The sequence below is a fragment of the Thermobia domestica genome, chromosome 1, assembly GCF_964235325.1.
Source record: "Thermobia domestica chromosome 1, izTheDome1.hap1.1, whole genome shotgun sequence".
Taxonomy (NCBI): domain Eukaryota; kingdom Metazoa; phylum Arthropoda; class Insecta; order Zygentoma; family Lepismatidae; genus Thermobia; species Thermobia domestica.
The window spans coordinates 230932272-230950310 of NC_137454.1; the positions used below are offsets into that span (position 1 = coordinate 230932272).

The 18039-nt window shown below is 36.7% G+C and overlaps 1 protein-coding gene across 1 annotated transcript in view; it reads left to right on the forward strand.

Annotated features, from left to right (window-relative positions):
- Positions 1-18039, forward strand: part of LOC145667152 (uncharacterized) — an 805536-nt gene that overhangs the window by 636832 nt on the left and 150665 nt on the right. Inside the window, exon 3 of the mRNA XM_081734895.1 lies at positions 9450-9521. Within this exon, the coding sequence (XP_081591021.1) occupies positions 9450-9521 (72 nt within the window). The remainder of the gene's footprint in view (positions 1-9449; positions 9522-18039) is intronic.

The following is an 18039-nucleotide window of genomic DNA, read 5'->3' on the forward strand; positions in this document are numbered from 1 at the left end:
AAGCCAACCAGTCGGTAATTTCATGTTTTGCTCAGATGGAGACAGACTTGGATACACAATTGAGAAAATTCTGGGAACTCGAAGATCTTCAGACTAAGATTTACACGCCGGAAGAAGAAAATTGTGAGAAGCATTTTTTAAAAAATACAACCAGAAATGGAGATGGAAGATTTATTGTCAAATTACCAAAGAAGGAAGAGAATGCAGCTTTAGGAGAGTCTTACAACATGGCACTACAAAGATTTAAGCAGCTTGAAAGAAGATTGCTACAAAATCCTGAGTTTCATAAACAATATGCCGCCTTCATGGATGAGTATTTAAGTTTGGGTCACATGCGAAAAGTTACAGAAGAAGACGTGAACAGCAGCAGCAGTTGTTATCTTCCACATCATCCTGTATTCAAGATGGATAGTACAACAACTAAATTAAGAGTGGTTTTTGATGCAAGTGCAAAAACGTCTAATGGCAAATCATTGAATGACATTCTTCAAGTTGGGCCAATTGTTCAAGATGACTTGTACTCCATTATTTTAAGGTTTCGGTTGTATCCAGCTGCATTTACAGCAGACTTAGAGAAAATGTACCGCCAAATATTAATTCATGATGAAGACAAGTGTTTACAACGCATCCTTTGGAGAAATTCAGTAGAAGAACCGATCCAGTCGTATGAGTTACAAACAGTCACGTACGGGACATCATCAGCATCCTTCTTGGCAACAAGATGTCTGAAGCAAATAGCGGAGGAAAATTCCAAGGAATTTCCAGAAGCAGCAGAAGTAATAAAGCACAATTTCTACATTGATGATGTGTTAAAATCAGTACCAAACGTGTCAAAGGCCTTAAAACTACAGAAGGATCTTATTAATATTTTAAGCAGAGCAGGTTTCAAGCTTTGTAAATGGAGCTCTAACAAAGAAGAAGTACTTCAAGGAGTTCCTGAAGACTTCAGGGAAAAACAACAGCCAATCATACTTGGTCAGCAAGACGGTGTTAAGACTTTAGGAATAGCATGGATTCCATTAACAGACAAACTTATAATTTCGAACAAAATTTGTAAAGATGGAACTGCAGTAGAAAGTAATGTTGCAATGACAAAAAGACAAGTCGTCAGTATAGTGTCATCTATCTTCGATCCATTAGGTCTAATCGCTCCAATTGTCATCAAATACAAGAATTTCTTACAGAAGTTGTGGAAGACAGGGATGGATTGGAATGACCCATTAGAGACAGTCCTACAAGTTGAGTGGAATCAATTAATGTCTTGGTTACCTGCGATGGCGAAGATACAAATTACAAGAAACGTAATGTCTTCGGAGAACGTTAAGGAAATTCAATTACATGGTTTTTGCGATGCAAGTGAAGAAAATTTTGGAGCAGTAGTGTACATATGGGCTACAGACGAACAAGGAAACATTGAAGTCAATTTACTTTGTTCAAAGTCGAAGGTTGCACCACTGAAGAAGCAAACTTTGCCTAGATTGGAATTATGTGGAGCACTGTTACTTTCGAAGCTAATAGACAAAACGCTATCCATATTGAATATAGAGGTCAGTGGTATACACCTGTGGACAGACTCGACGATAGTTTTGTCATGGATCAAATCACCTCCCAATCGTTGGAAGACATTTGTATCCAACAGGGTGGCTCAAATTCAGAGAATCACATCAATCAATCAATGGCACCACGTGCCTAGTAAAGAAAATGCGGCAGACATAGTTAGTCGAGGAGCGGATCCCAATACTCTTATTCAGTCTCGAGAATGGTGGCATGGTCCAGAGTTTCTTCACACAGCAGAATGGCCATGTCAAGAACAAAATGAGCCGGCTAATATTCCAGAAGAGAAGAAAGTCATGATAAGTTTGGTGGCAGTTCATGAAACAAGCTTTATGAAAAGGTATTCATCGTTAAACAAAATGTTGAGAGTAGTAGCATATTGTTTGCGATTCAAACATAATTGTCTTTCCAAGAAATTAGAAAGAAAAACCGATAGTCTTGACGCTTCGGAACTTCGTTTAGCGTTACACAGATGTATCAAGATAGTACAACATACTACCTATCATCAAGAAATATTGAACTTGCGGCAACAAATGGAAGTTTCAACAAAGAGCCCAATCAAGGATCTTTTTCCATTTCTGGACACGGAAGGAATGCTAAGAGTAGGAGGAAGATTGGAACATTCAAACTTGGAGTACGACAACAAGCACCAATTCATCCTACCTGCAGGTCATCATTTCACCCATCTGATAGTCAAAGAAGAACATAAAAGGTTGCTTCATGCAGGACCACAGCTTCTTATTGCATCTTTGCGTACCAGATATTGGATTCCAAGAGCTAAGAAGATGGTCAAGGCAATAGTACACAATTGTTTGGTTTGTTTCAAGTGGAGATCAACAAGTTCATCACAGTTAATGGGACACTTACCCAAGGAGAGAGTAAATGAAGCAAGACCATTTGTACACGTGGGAGTGGACTATGCAGGATTCTTTTATGTCAAGCCCACGATTCGCAGCAAAATTCAAATGAAAGTCTATGCAGCGTTGTTCATCTGTTTAGCCACTAGAGCAGTTCACATAGAAATAGTTTCAGACTTAAGTTATCAAGCCTTCATCGCAGCATTGAAGAGATTTATTGCTAGGCGAGGAAAATGCTTATCTATCTGTAGCGACAATGGTTCAAACTTTGTTGGCGCCAATCGAGAATTGCAACAATTTTTTGAATCCAAGACTAACAGAAAGGACATCCTGGAACACTCAGCTCAAGAAGGTTTAGAATGGAAATTCATTCCTGCCAGATCTCCTCACATGGGGTCATGGGAAAGTTCAATAAAATCCATGAAGTACCACCTACGGCGTGCAGCAGGAACAGCAAGTCTGACATACGAAGAGTTGAATACGTTACTTATTCAAATTGAAGCCATTCTAAATTCAAGACCATTGACAGCCATTTCCAACGATCCTACAGATCCAATGTATCTCAGTCCAGGACATTTTTTGATGGGAGCTACACTTGTCAGCCTTCCGGAACCAGATCTACTGGACGTACCTATCAACAGATTAGGAAGATGGCAACGGATTCAACAAATGAAGCAGCATATTTGGAAACGTTGGTCAAGGGATTACCTCAACCAGTTACAACAAAGAAGAAAATGGAAGTCAGCTCAGCCTAATCTACAACCGGGCATGGTCGTATTGTTAAAAGAAGACAATGTTCCTCCTCAAGTGTGGAAGTTAGGTGTGATTGAAGAAGTTCATCCGGGCAGTGATAATTTAGTGCGAGTGGCAACTGTGAAGTGTAAAAGTGGCATTTTTCGGCGCAGTGTTGCTAAATTAATTCCTTTACCCCTAGAGCATTAATTGATTGTGTCCAATCAAGGAGGGGGAGGATGGATAAGCTTGCATATGTGCATCATTTTTATTCATATTAGTTTCATTTTTTGTATATAGTTTAATGGTTTTAGTGAATTCCTTGTGATTCTTTTAGTGATTTTTCTAGTGAGTTTTAGTGAGTTGTGTTTGCATTGGCTGGCAACAGTGCCTTCAGTGTGCTGTTCAAGGTGTGTCTGTGCATTAGACAACGTGCTGCGAAGTGCAACTAGGCAAACATATTCATTCATAGTTTTAGAAAAGCATATTTTTCATAGTTTTTAGAGAAGCACTCATGTTCATTAATAGACAAGATTTACATGTTGTTAACAGTGTTTTAGAGTGGTACTCAGTTTATGTGTGACCGAAGACAAAGTATAATGGTTAGCAAGCAACCATGTGGTTTAGCAGCAAGCAAGCAACAATTACTGCAGAAACAAGTTAAGATAAGTAATTCATTGTACTAACCTTTAAGTATTATATCAATCATTATGTTAACATACGAACAAAGCATGTCATGTTTATTATATTAACGCATGTACCTTTGAATAAGAATTGAAGCAAGTAACAGCTAAATTATTCGTTAAGTCTTATTTCTCGTTCCTTCATGATATCTGGGTGAATCAGTAAAATGGGTTTAATCATACAGTTCATTAGCTGTGGTTGTGATATGCGTGATTTGTAAATAAAGTACATAAACATATCACCCCTTCATACATCATCAGATGCAGAGATTTGTCCCTGACGCGAAGCCGTTAGTTCCCTGTTGAAGGGGTTGAAAATTGGTTCTCTGATAGGGATAGAAAGTATCTTCGGCTTATATTCAGATCATGTAAGTATGTAGTTTGAAGCCAAAAATTTAGAAAATTAGAAACAAAATAGTAATATTATGTATTATCAATAATTACGATAAAGAAGGAAGGAACAATCAGCATAGAAACAAGAGAGAATATAGCGAGATATCTGAATTTGTACAGCCATTTCGAATATTATTTCCACTGATAAAGCCAAATAGAAATGCGTACTGAAGGAAGAATTTTGAATGCTACTGTCCGTTTTGGTAGAAGTTACAGAAATATCGAAAATTCAATATTCATTCTTTAGGAGTGTTTCTCTTTCTCGGCATATATCTTGAAAGTTAAGAATGTAACTTACTACGAGGCAAGCGAAACTCACTCATTGGTTAATATTGGTGATGGTAAAATTGACAATATAGAGTATAATCTATGGAGAAATTTCTAAAGTTATAAATTTAATCTTGCATTAAAAAAATGTCCGATTATTGTAAATGTTAATTTAGATCAAGAACTAGGATTTGTCACGAAACCTAATTCCTGTAACAGGTATTGAAATTCATGACTATACATGAACATTTGCTTGATTTTCTGCCTATCGTAGCTAAAAATTGATCAGAGACAGGCTACTAGCTACCTAACTGCATAGCTGTTTCACTCCGACTATTTTTAGTTCTTTCCTTTCCCAAAATTTCTGATAGTTTCTAAGTTTAATGAAACATTGAACGAGATTTCTGCCTCCAATAGAAGTTTCTCTGTACGAGTATAATAAATGCTCTCTTTTCTTCTTCTGAAGGCAACACAGAGAATATTTGCAATTCAAACAGAGAATTTCAAAATAATAAGAGGTGAAAAGATGAAAAGTTTGTAAGCAACATTTTTCAAATATATTGTGTGTGCGTGGAAATACCTTTCAACAAAAAGTGAAGTATTTAAGTGTTGTAGTTGGGACATTCCGAAGTTTTACTAGGATTATATTATACCAGGTTATCATAAAATAAGTATCGCTGTTCAGAGAACTCTGGAGACGTAACCACTAGACAGAATGCAACCAAACTTGGTAGGAGTATACTTGGAAACATACAGAAGCTATTGATGTAGAAAATAAAGTTAGTTCCAATTGTCATCACCACAGGTAGTTGTGGCGCTGTACAATACCAAGTAAGTGTAGCGTGGAAGAAAAACGACGTTAGTGATGCTAAATGATAAGAAAGGCTGTGATTACCTCTCCAGTAGGTCTCGTGGCATTGATTACCAATGCTATTAATACTCCGTGGTCAGTGACGGATTTTAGGGGAGGTGGCTTGTGAGCTGAAGCGTCCCTTTAAAATTCTTGGATATCTTACAAAAACGAAGTTAAATGTTAGTCTTTCCTGTGTTCATAAACTGCAAGTTTCCCCCAAAATTCAAGGAAAAGATTAGTGTCAATTCTCGCCTCCAGAGGTTATTGTGTTTCTGTTTCGTGTTATGTACGGTAAGTGTGTTATGGACGACAAATGACATTATTGATATTCAATGCAATAAAGGTCTAATTATGCCCCCTGCGACTCGTGGCATTGATTTGTACTCCTATTAATAACCCCGTGGTGTAGTGATATGTTATGGGCGATGATGGTGATCTGGGGTTCTGCCCAAAGACAGGTTTTTAACGTGAAGGTCCTTGGGCAAGAAAATCCCATGGTGACTAATACCGTATGAGATGATGGTGACGTTCGAAGGACGGGACCTACAGGTTAACATGGGATCTGACTCAAGCTTGTCTTCACCGGAACTCGAACCCGGAACCACTTGATCACAAGGCAAAGAGTGTGGGAAGACAAAAAGAAGCAAACATTATCGGGCCACTATCAATTCACTTTTGGCACATAGTGGCGCCATAACTCGTATCACTAAAAACATGCGAGAATGAGTAAGCACTGGAGAGGTAATTACAACCTTCCTTATCATTTATCATCACTAGTTTCATTTTTGTTCCACGCTGCACTTACTTGGCGTCTTATAGCGCCATAATTAGGTCTCGTAAAATCAGATAAGGCTTCGGTGTCAATGAGAAAACGCAAATGTTGAGATACTCTATTGGTTATTGCTACGACGATATGTATTATATCTTAGGAACATTCGTCCACAAAACAACCTCATTACAAATTCTATTTCTACTTGAACGTTACACAAAGCACAGTATTGTTATAATACAAGTGTAAGTTAAAATTTATCCGCGACGTAGCTATAACGTTTCTTACATTGTTCATGCTGACATCTGTTCTCGTTTATTTTATTGTTATGTTGTTGTGGTCATGCTATGAAATTTTGATTCTAATTCCTCAATTTGCCTTCCTTTTTGCTGCAGATATATTGTGGCTGCTCCATTAGAATTTTGCACCAAAGCGGAACAACGAGAAATGAACGTGACATGGTTCTGTTACAGAGACGAGTGAGAATTGATGAAGTGGCACATCATCTGGAAATTAGTCATGGTTCAGCGTGCGAAATCATCCACAACAATCATAAAGTCATTCGTCCGGCTCCGTCCTCGTGCATAACACTTTAGCGACCATTTTTGGATTTTTTCAATCCATTCGTAGGAACTCTGTTACGGCAAGACACTGTTCCCGTATTGTACCGAAAGTCTTTGATGGATTGAGGATACCCTCCGACCACAAAAACTGGATCATTGCTTGCTATTTCTGTTTGATGCAAACTTCTAATGGAGCGGCCATGATCTATTTGGAACAAAAGGAAAACAAATGGAGGAATTAGAATCAAACTTTCATAGGATGACCACAACAGTATAAAAATAAAAATAAATTAGGACAGAGGTCAGTCAGTATGTCAGTATGAAGAATGTAACAAAAGTTATAGCTACATTGCGGATAATTTTTGACTTACTCCCGTAAATATCCTCTTCAAATCTTCCATCTTTGGAATATCTTTTAACCCTCAACATTACTAAAAGAAACAACTTTATAAATTTTTCTGTTACATTGCACAACTCAAACCTCCATCAAAATATAAGTGAACTCAATATACACAATTCTGAAAAACCAAACACATACATAAAATATAAATCTACAACTATTATATATTCGTAGTTCTTCTGCTCGTATAGTGGCTAACACGAATGTCTCTGGTGTATATGGTCCCGGGTTTGATTCTTAGCAGAAAAATTAATTTCTCCATCATTCATTTTCATCAGTTCTTTAGGTTTGGGGGCATAACGGTGGGATGTTAAACTAAAAACTTCATAATGTGAAGACTTTCTACTCACATCTAATAAACTGCCGTTACCTCATTTACTAAACCCTAACAGTGACATCTATATTCTGTCTCGAGTATTCTTTATGTCCTACCATAAGAACAGTTTTTGAAGTTGTATTTACAACCGAGTAGTAGAGTACGTGTCAGTAGTAGGGTACTCATTAAATCTTGTTTTATATCTCATTATGCGATAGATATCACTATACTCGTGCACTTTCTGGAGTCTACATTTTATCGCATTATCTTCTTTCATTATTTCGCCGTTTTCACTTGTATTTATCGTGCATCCCCTTTACTTTAAAGAGCGTATGCCATGACGTTAAACGATAGATTTTATTTACTTTAATTTCAAGATTGATTTTTTTCTTTTCGTACTTATGCAGGAAGAATATCCACTTCTTTGTGGGGAACCAAAATTTATCCCTTGATTCATCTATGCGACCGCATTTCGCTGGTTTGCGTACTAGCTTATGGTTTTCTGTACTTGTACTAGGCTACGCCGCGTAACACGACTATCAATTTGGTTGCCTATCATCTCAGGCGTAAATGTTTAAGTTAAGACATTTATTTGACGAGTTCGTGTCTTTGTTTTGTGGTGTCGCTGCTGTTGTGTTTATATGCTATTATTGGTTGAAGGAGTTTCTGGAGGTCTACAGGGTGACCAGAACACAAAAGCCCTGAAAGCCAATGCAGAGATAATTTCTTGGTTTGTTGCGTTATAATATTGTTTAAGTGATTGTTGTTATTTGAAGTGGAAGATGAGCCGCTGTAGCTCAGTGGTAAAGAGTTCAATTCTGGTGGGTGGGATCTCAGCTTTCGTTAATTGGGCTTTGTGGTGTATAAACACCGTGTAGGTGGGTTTTCTCGAGGTTCTTCTATTTCCTCCCACTTTCTTTATTTCACTAACTTTTCACCATCACTGTCTTCTTTAGTCTACATGGCATAACCGTGGGCGTAAAAAGTGAAAGATTTCACTTAATTCCATTTGAAGTGGAAAATGAAAAGAATCACCACATAATGTAATACATTTCAATATTAGAAAGACAATGCATATAGTGTTAAAACTATGTAGAAAAGAAGATAAAAGTGGACTCATGTTGCATTTAATACAACATCAGGAAGAGCTGCTTGTGCGATAGAAAGAAGTGTTAGAATTGTTATTAAAATTGGCATATTTGATTCAACAATATTATTCAAAGTACATGAATAAACTCACACTGTAGACCAGTGGCGTAGACTAGTAGCCGACGCGTTCAAGCCCTCTGCTCATAGTAAAGAGATATCAAATATTGATCCTGTTGATATGAAATATATTCCATTTGTGATCTCCTATAACATGATTTTCTTATCACAGGTACTGTACAGTCACGTTAAAAAAAACTCACTTCCCAGAAGCTACTAAAAGTATGTACTGTATTCTTCTTTTGAGGCGAGCTGCTCTTTCTCGTCAGCATATTCATCAAAGTTTACTGTCTTCGAGTGCAAGTATATAGCATTAAAGAAGTAAAGGAATTCTTAAGTTATTTTAGGTCTTGTTTAGCCGAATTGTTAATGCACGTGACTTCATATTCGTGGTGCATGGTTCCAGTTTCTATACCCACTTGGATCACTAATATTTTCTGGTAATGAGCCGTCGTTATAAAGGACCAGAGTGACTCAGTGATAGAGAGCTCACCTTTGGTGTGTAGGGTCTCTGGTACGATCCCAGCTGGCGCCAAGTGTTTCTTGTGATTGACATCTACCATTGCTTCAGTTGCTCGGATTCTCCCACTTTCTTCGTTTCACCATTTCATTAAAGTTGAAATATTGCAAAGGAATCGGACAAGGTATTAAGTGACAGGAAATATGGGAATGAGACAACATGTTAATTGTTACGCAGAACAGTTGAAGTGATTATAAATACCTAGATATTTTTCAGTGTATTCAAGATGAAGATAGTTGAATGTGACGAATGGTAACAATATATGTTTGTGTAGCTTTGTAGAAACGAGGTGGTGTTTGTTAAAATAACTAAAATATTTATTTCTCTTTTTTTCAGAGTCGCTGCCTTCATAGTTTTCTTCCTAGAAATCACATGGACAGTCACGTTATTTCTTCAGGTGTGCCTCAGGTGAGTTTAATTCAAGTCTTGATTCCAGCAAGAGAAATTATAAAGAAAAAGCTGTTATTTCTTTTGTAGTTTTAGTTGCTATCTTTAGAAGAATAATATAAAGGCGTTTCTAGAAGATTATGATATGCAGTACACAAAGCCATGTATCATGTGCACAGTTTTTAGTATCAAACAAAATTAATATTCAACGTACTTCCAAGAATCTTTCTTAATGTAGGCTGTACTGCTTATCGTAAGCATTTACTTGTTTGTTTGTGCTTTTAAGAGTAATTGTTTATCTGTACTCGCTTAGTTACGACCTTTAACAAAGCATTATCCATGTCTGTTGACTTTCAGATTTTTGAATCAAATAATGTTGAAGTAAATGTTTTTCTAAAGTTCAATTAGGAAACTAGTAACATGAAAAAATCAGGTTAACATGCAAACTTACAGATGGTCCGTATTTGAATAAAACAGAATATTTATGTGCATACATCTAGTACATTCTCTCCAAAGTCTATGATTTTCAGGAAGATTCAGTTATGGTATAAACGGACCATAGTATACTTAAATGATTTTTGAATTGACAGAAATAATGACTCAAAAGAAGATAAGTAGGTGATATATTAGTGTAATTCCTTGAGTTTAATTAGCGTGGTTCTACTTACAAAGATATGATTTCGCAACTTCTTCTTATATAGGTATGTTATTTTGTTCATTTCTTGTGTATGTTTAATTTGTATTTTCGGTACCAAAGTTACAGTTCAATTTAGGATTTAAACCATATAAACTTTTACGGATTCACACCAAGCCGTTCGTCTCTCATTTCCGAAACATTTTTTTAACATGAAACTGCATAATGTTAGTTAGTTATCCATAATCTTTGTAATGTGATACAAATTATTTCCGAGAATAGGTAACGTCAACTTGAAGAAATTTTCCCAACTTCTTCAACGTTTGATTTGCAATGTTTTCATGAAGAACTATTATGATTTGATATTGCTTCAACGTTTATCATACCTAAAATAAATATAATATTTAATATATACTGTTGAAGTATTTCTAGTTGGATCTGGAATGCTACAGTATTTAAGGTTAAGACCTATTCAAGTACGGTACATTAACATATTCACCAATAGAATCAACTAGCACATACAGTTAATTGTTTTGCTTCTAATAAATGATCTCATTATTTTGTGCCCTTTGCGCATACTTTCTCTGTGCGTGATCTTGACTTCTATTTTGGTAAGTAATTTTGTCAAGGATTCAAATGTCAATAGTGATTTGAATTTACTGTAAACATTAAGTTCTACAAAACTTTAGTTCTGAAAGTGGACGTCAAACAACGAATAAACTAAGTAATCATAAACCTTAATGTCTTAATATAATGTCATTGCCAAAGATATTAAGAATGAAACATTTAGAAACCTTCCTCCTATCAGTTAATATGAACAAAATATATCGTAGTACACACTAGATTTCGGTCACCTGGGTACTTCACCCTTAGACCCCTTCATTTGCTCTTCCTACTGCCTCGCACATCTCATATCCCTTTAAGGAATTTCGAGATACGGCTATCTTACTTTAACAATTGCGACCCCCTGTCTTTTTTCTGCTTTTCTTTCCCTTCGAGTGTAATATATGATAGAAGAACACTAAAAGACGTCTTTAATTATTTTAAATAATAAATCTAAATACTAAATCGCATGTTTTTAACCTTAACGAATTTTCAAATATGGCCACCTAATTATAAAATTGTAATATTTGTAATTAGATGTATTGTAACGATAACGAATAAAGAATGAGAAAACGGTGAAATGAGAAGTTCGTATAGCAAATTTCATATATTGCACGTTCAGAGATTCAGGGATATGGACGTTTATAATAATTGCCACTTCTCTTGCACCCTTTCCCGTCGAATTTTCAAAAATTCTCTCTTAATAGGACATTTCATAACTAATCCTATGCCCTGTCCAAATTCCAAGCTTCTAGGTTACGCCGTTTGCCCTGGGCGTTGATCAATCAATCAGTCAGTCAGGACGTCTTTTATATGTAGTTTTGGAAACGTCACATTTCTAAATTTGTTAATTATATGAACTCAATTATCATCATCTCAGGTCAGCAATCTCTTGATTGGTTTTACGGAGCTTTCCACTGTATCTATCCTGGGCCAGACTTTTCATTTCTTTGTAGTTTTCCTTTCCTATATCTTGAATTTTATGAGCCATGTATTTCAATCACGGCCTTCCTCTGTGTATTTTCCTTCTGCAATTCCTTCCATAGCTACTAACATGATTCCTTCATGTCTCATATGTCCAATTATTTTATCTTGTCTTTACGAAATATCCTTCAATATACTCCTTTTTTCTGCCACCATTTTCAATACTCTTTCATTTGATACTTTGTCCGTCCTTTTTTCATCATTCTTCTATAGAATCATATTTCAAATACATCAGTGTTCTTTGGTCGATTCTTGGTGTTTCCTCTTTTCCTAGTGTCCATGTCTCAGATCCACATGCATACTTTCATCAGTATTTTCTTCAGTTCTATGCTTTCGGTTGTAAATTTCTGTTTCTCTTCGAATGTCTTCTTCGCCTCACAGTTATTCTGTGTCTTATATCTAGTTGCACCTGTAATTACTCATTATTTTACTCCGTAAGTAACGGAACTCCACTTCTCTCATCAGATTATCACCTATTTCGATCTTCATTTTTCTTGTTTGTTTTCTAGCGCATCTCATAACTTTTGTTAATTGTGATCGAGTTAATTTTCGTGTTGAATTTGCTGGCGTTGAAACCATTATGAATGTCAAAAATATACAAGCATGAAAATAACCTTTGTATAATATCTGACCTTTCAGTAAATAGATTGTAAGGTTATCAGAAAAAAAGATACCAAAAATGAGAGAGAGGAAATTTATATTCTGCAATAAAGAATGAAAGACTTTAAAACAGAAAAGTTTGTTTTGACTAAAATGTGAAAAAAAGACCCTATGATTCATCACCAAGACAGATACTCTACTGCCGACCTGTAATGTTATATTTAGTTGTATATATTCGTTAAATATTAGATGTGGCACATAGAAAGGTCGCTATCAATAATAGTTTAATCGTAGAACATTTGTCCTTTTAGCATAAGATCGGGGTTAACTTTTGCAGCGATATACATTTGCTGGCTTTTCTAATGCTTATAAAAATAAGTTAAAAATCCTGAAGAAACATCCTTTACGTTGAGGGTTTGTCTAATTGTCAGCAACGGAGGGAGGTCAGCGCTTTTAGCTCAGTGAAAGACTTTAAAACAAGCAGATGAAATGAGAATAAAAGCTAACAAATTACTCGCGCAACTCAATTCATGCCTGTTAGTACTTGGGATTACATAGATAAAACTAAGAGGGAACTGAGTAGATTAGGTGAAAGGGAAAAGAGAAAAGGATTGTGATATAAGAAATTACGTTTTTAATAAGACAAAAGCACAGTACCTTTTTAGTGTGTCTATATTCAAGTTTTTCCTCGATATTCTGGAAGATGGCTACCTGGTATGGCTGGACGTACAGTTTGAGTACAAATGATCTAAAGATGAACGTAACTTCTGATTCTCAAACTGTGCATCCTGTCAATACCAGAGATATTGATAATGATGCTTTACCAAACATCGGTAGTGGAACTTTTGTCAATTTGAGTCCACATCAGATATGGTTGTTTCTGTGACATTGAACCTCGTTCAATACTAGGGATTGTTTCTGAGCGTGGGAACTACCTCTTGTCTCCAAGCGTATAGGGTGGACTTGGTTTCCTCTCGATGATTATCACCATAACCAGTGACGACTGCTCTTGTTGATTTGTTTACGGGGCATTGGTGACTTCGGTGTTCAGTTACCTTAGAGGTCTATACCCGGAGAAAATTTACGTGTAGAAATGCGATTTCGACGAAGAAAGGGACTTAGTCTATAAGTTTATTTCCTATATTTTACAAGTTGATGAAATTACTGAATGACATACATACAAATACTTCAGCTATATGAGTACACCAGAGAAAAAATGTTTTTTTTAAATTAAGTATTTGATTGAATGAATTTAAATAAATATTTTCAAACATTCTTGCAATGTATATAATACTGAAAGAGATTGGGTGGCAATCGGATGCCTATACAATTGGGACATCATACAAGAACAACAATCTTGCTTACCTTTCGACTACTACTAATAATCTATTTTTTGCCTCTTGTTCACATAGAAAATATTTTTTGATTTGATTTTAGTTTTAGCATCCCTTCAGCAGTGAGATCATATGAGACATGAACCTACAGCTTAACGTGGAATCTGAATTCCTACCGGGACTCGAACCCTGTTCTCCCACGCCAAAGGCGCGTACACTAACCGCCTAGCCACGACATAGATAATATAGAAAGGGTTTGTGAAATAGAACACAAATTGAAGATTATGAAAATATAATGATGTTTACAGTTCATAAAAGGGCTTCAAATGCTTGAGAAACTACTCTGAGTTTCTCTCCTTAAAGTCTGTTAACATAGTCGTGTTTGTATGATCGTATGTTCTATCTGTGGCAACTTTCCCCCTCCCGCCTCTTTCTGAAGATCCCCGCATGTGAGAGCTGGGAGATATTCAACAGGAAAAGGAGATGCTTAGAGCGACTAATTCATTCACTAACTCAGTCAACTTACGTACTTCCCTCCGACAGAGGCTTCATTAGGTTATCTAGCATCAAAGATAACGGAAGCTTATTTCATGCTAGTTTACACATTATAATATAATATGATCACCATGCAGTACGATAATTGTGCTTTAACAACATTTGCTGAATACAACCAAATTCCTGCATAGTTACACTTCAGCGTCAGGAGACCAAGGCGGATGTACTACTACATGCACTACATTACCAGGAATAATACCAAAGGCAGGAACCGTAGAGAGATCTAACTCTAGAAATTCTGGACTTAACTACAGAAACTCTTTGAAAGTAAAACTGGACTAATTCTAACTCTTGCACCTACACGTTAATATAGTTTACAAAACGTTTCCTTGTTACCACATTGTAGACAAACTTACACACACATGAAATAATGCGGAGGTTCACATGAATGTACAAATACATTACTAAGTTGAATAATTAGCTTGCGTTCATTCTTTGACAATCAAGAATCCATTTTTACTAATTGGCGCTTTCAGTGCACAAGTGAATCAGCTCCACATTTTTTGGACATCTTTCGTTGTTAAGATCTGTATCAGCTGCTTCAAAGATTCATGGTCAGACATTGTAAGTAACTCTTATTATATGAAATAAAGCTTCTCAGTTTAACGAACAACGATTATGCCCGTTAAGCTAAGGGAGACAATGATTAATGCAAGTGCATGATGATGGAAGAAGGAAACAGTGGGACGATACGAGAGTACCCCGAGAAAACCCATGGCCGCGATGTTGCCCACCACACTTACTTGGCTGGAAGTCGAACCATGGACCCCATCTACTAGAGGTCCAATGCACTTAAGCGTAACGTACAAACTTTGTCTCTTTTCTTCACGACATTGGTAAGTGGGATCGATTCCTGTGTGCCCTTGCGTTCTAAACATCCTAATTATTGAGTGGGAACGCATAAAGAAATTACTTCCAGAAACTACTCTAAACCAGAATAATTTGGCAGTATAAGAAAGATTTAAAAGAATACCAATTTCATGGAATAATCTCTAATACTTTACGTATTAGACCAGGATTCGAAAACTTTTTTGTTCCGAATTTGGAACTTCATGTTCACTATACTTTTCTCATAGCTAGTGTTCTTTCATCTTTTTTGGACCTCTCTGCTGGTCTCATAGCTAGGGTGCTCTCATTTGGTGCACGGTTTCACTGGTTCGATTCATGATCCGAGGCCCTTGAAATCTAAACGCATTAGGATAATTCGGACTCCACCTTAAATTGTAGGTTTACATCTCATATAGCCTCGGTGCTGAATGATACCCTAAACTCCAAAGCAAACACCCAATCATTATCTATTCCATTCTGGAGGACAGATACGTGGAAGGTGAATCAAAACAAGTGAATATCGTTTCCTGGTGTGAAACTAAGACTTGCAAACTATGCGTATTGAATATTGAAACATCTATAAGTACTGGTTGCTATAAAGTGATAGGATCAAAGATAGAACCTGTTCCTCGGACACTGATTCCATATCAAAAAAGCCATTACTGCTTTTGTCTATTGCGATAAAGGTTGAAACCAAGTCATTTATTTAGTAAATTTGAACCACTTCCGGTTTTAGTAAAGTGTTGTTGATAGTCATGACATGTTGTCTTGTGAAGTCGAATCGTTTGCAAAGGTATATTTGTCGCTATCTGTTATCACAATAAACGTCGGAATTAGCGGAAATAGTTAATTTTAACCACTTCCGGTTTGAATAGAACTTCAAGGACGAGATGAAACCTACTCTTGGGATGCTGAATCAATTGCACCACACTGCATATCGATATCTCTTACTGTTGTTGCTCTGATGCCTGTCAATAGACGGACGGGAAAAACCGTTTTATAAGATTTCCGACGTTTATGCATAGCATAGTTTGAAAATCTAAAAGTGACTGTTTCGTTAAACGATTACAGGTAACACCAGAGCCGTGATCGGTGGAAGAAACAAAAATAAGAATAAGCTTAATGAGGAAAAGTAGTTATTATTGTCTTATCTTCTGACTTAAATATATTTCATTATTAGTATTCGGTAAGAAATGCTACCATTTTAAACGTATCGTTAAGGTTGATAAAGACTACCTTTCTTTAATTTAGCGTGAATGCTGTTTATATTTGTGGCATGTTTTTGTTCCCTAATAGCACGGAGTCGCAATAAGGGTTAGGTCTGAACGTCAGAATTATGTAGTATGTTGGTTGTGGATTGTTGGATAATTAAATTGTGAGTTAGATTGGCAAAGAGTATCTAAGTTTCAGTGCTATCAGGTTAATTCGTAGAAGAAATAAATGTAGTAGTTGCGAAGATGTTACTAGTTCGTTGAAGTATCAAAGTAGTCCTCGCTGTTTACATGCAAAATATGACTTTTTGTTTACAGGACAAGCCTTTTCTTGAGTATTATGGCTGAGTAAGCATCGGTTGTATCTGTTAAAGTGTATGTAAGATGCTTGATAACTTGGATGCACGGGGTTCCAGGTTTTTTTCCTGGTGAGAGAGCATTGAAGGCACTAAGCTAGTTCTTATTTCACTTTAAATGGTAGTTCCACTTCTCATATACGTATTCTCAGTGCTGAAAAATGACGCTAATTTTCAACAAGCAAGCAAACAAGTATCGATGTACCTCATAAGAGTGTATTATAGTGGGATCTATACAAATTAGTTATTGAAAATTCTCAAAGGTAATTGATTCAAATAAGTATGGCTACCTGTTCTTAAAAGAAAGTTTTGGGTATGTGGTATTTAGCAGAATTTAAAGTATACATAGTTTAAAACAACTTAGGTAGTAGTGGAATATGAGAAATACGACACTGTAGTACATTTTATTTAATTTCCTTAAGCTCTTGATCATCCATTTATTACACAGTATAGCACGAACATGTATTTCAGTATTTATTAAGTATGTTTGAATACAGAGTATAGTTAGTGATCGGTGACATTTTCTTGGGTACTTTATGCACAGGGTGCGGCACGTAAAACCGGCCCGTCGTAATATTCTGGTATATTGTGTTTTTGGCAACACTTAAATAATCTAAGTTCCTACCAAGAGATGGCGTGTCGAGGTCGGGTCGACTTACGTGACCTGCAGCAGTCAGGTGCAGCCGCAGCCAGTGAAACTTGTCGAAACCAGTTGAGAAAAAGGCCTCGTTGTGTTAAGCCGGGTGAGTGTCAGTGTGTGATAATGCCGTATTCGATACCCGAGCGTGTTGCCATTGTTTAAGGGTTCATTCTCACTGGATCTTTTGTGAAAACAAAGAATTTGTTTCGGGAGAAATTTCCAGGACGTTCTGTGCCAGCAAAAAGCACCATTCAGGAATTGATTGAAAAATGGCTGCGTACAGAATCGGTTCAAAATGCTCCCAGGAACAGACGACCATCTGTCTGCACACCTGAATTAAAGATGCAGGTGGAGGAGATAATGACAAGAAGTCCTCGAAAGTCAACCAGGAGATTGAGTCAACAGGTTCATGCAAGTGAGAGAAGTTGCAGATGTGTTTTAAGGGGACTGAAGTTAAAACCGTACCGGATAAGTGTTGTGCAAGAACTGAAGGAGCCTGACCTGCAGAAGAGGGTGCATTTCTGTTCATGGCTGTTGAGCAATGTTGCCAGTGGTTTCTTGGATCCACTAATGCTCATCATGAGTTATGAGGCGTGGTTGCACCTGTCTGGGTACGTAAATTCCCAAAACAACCGGTATTGGTCGACAGAAAATCCACACGCAATCCACCAGGTACCCTTGCATGATGAGAAGATTGGTGTTTGGTGTGCCATTTCCGCCACACGCGTTATTGGGCCCATATTCTTTGAGACGACAGTGAACAGTGACGTGTATATGGGAATCCTGGAGGAGTT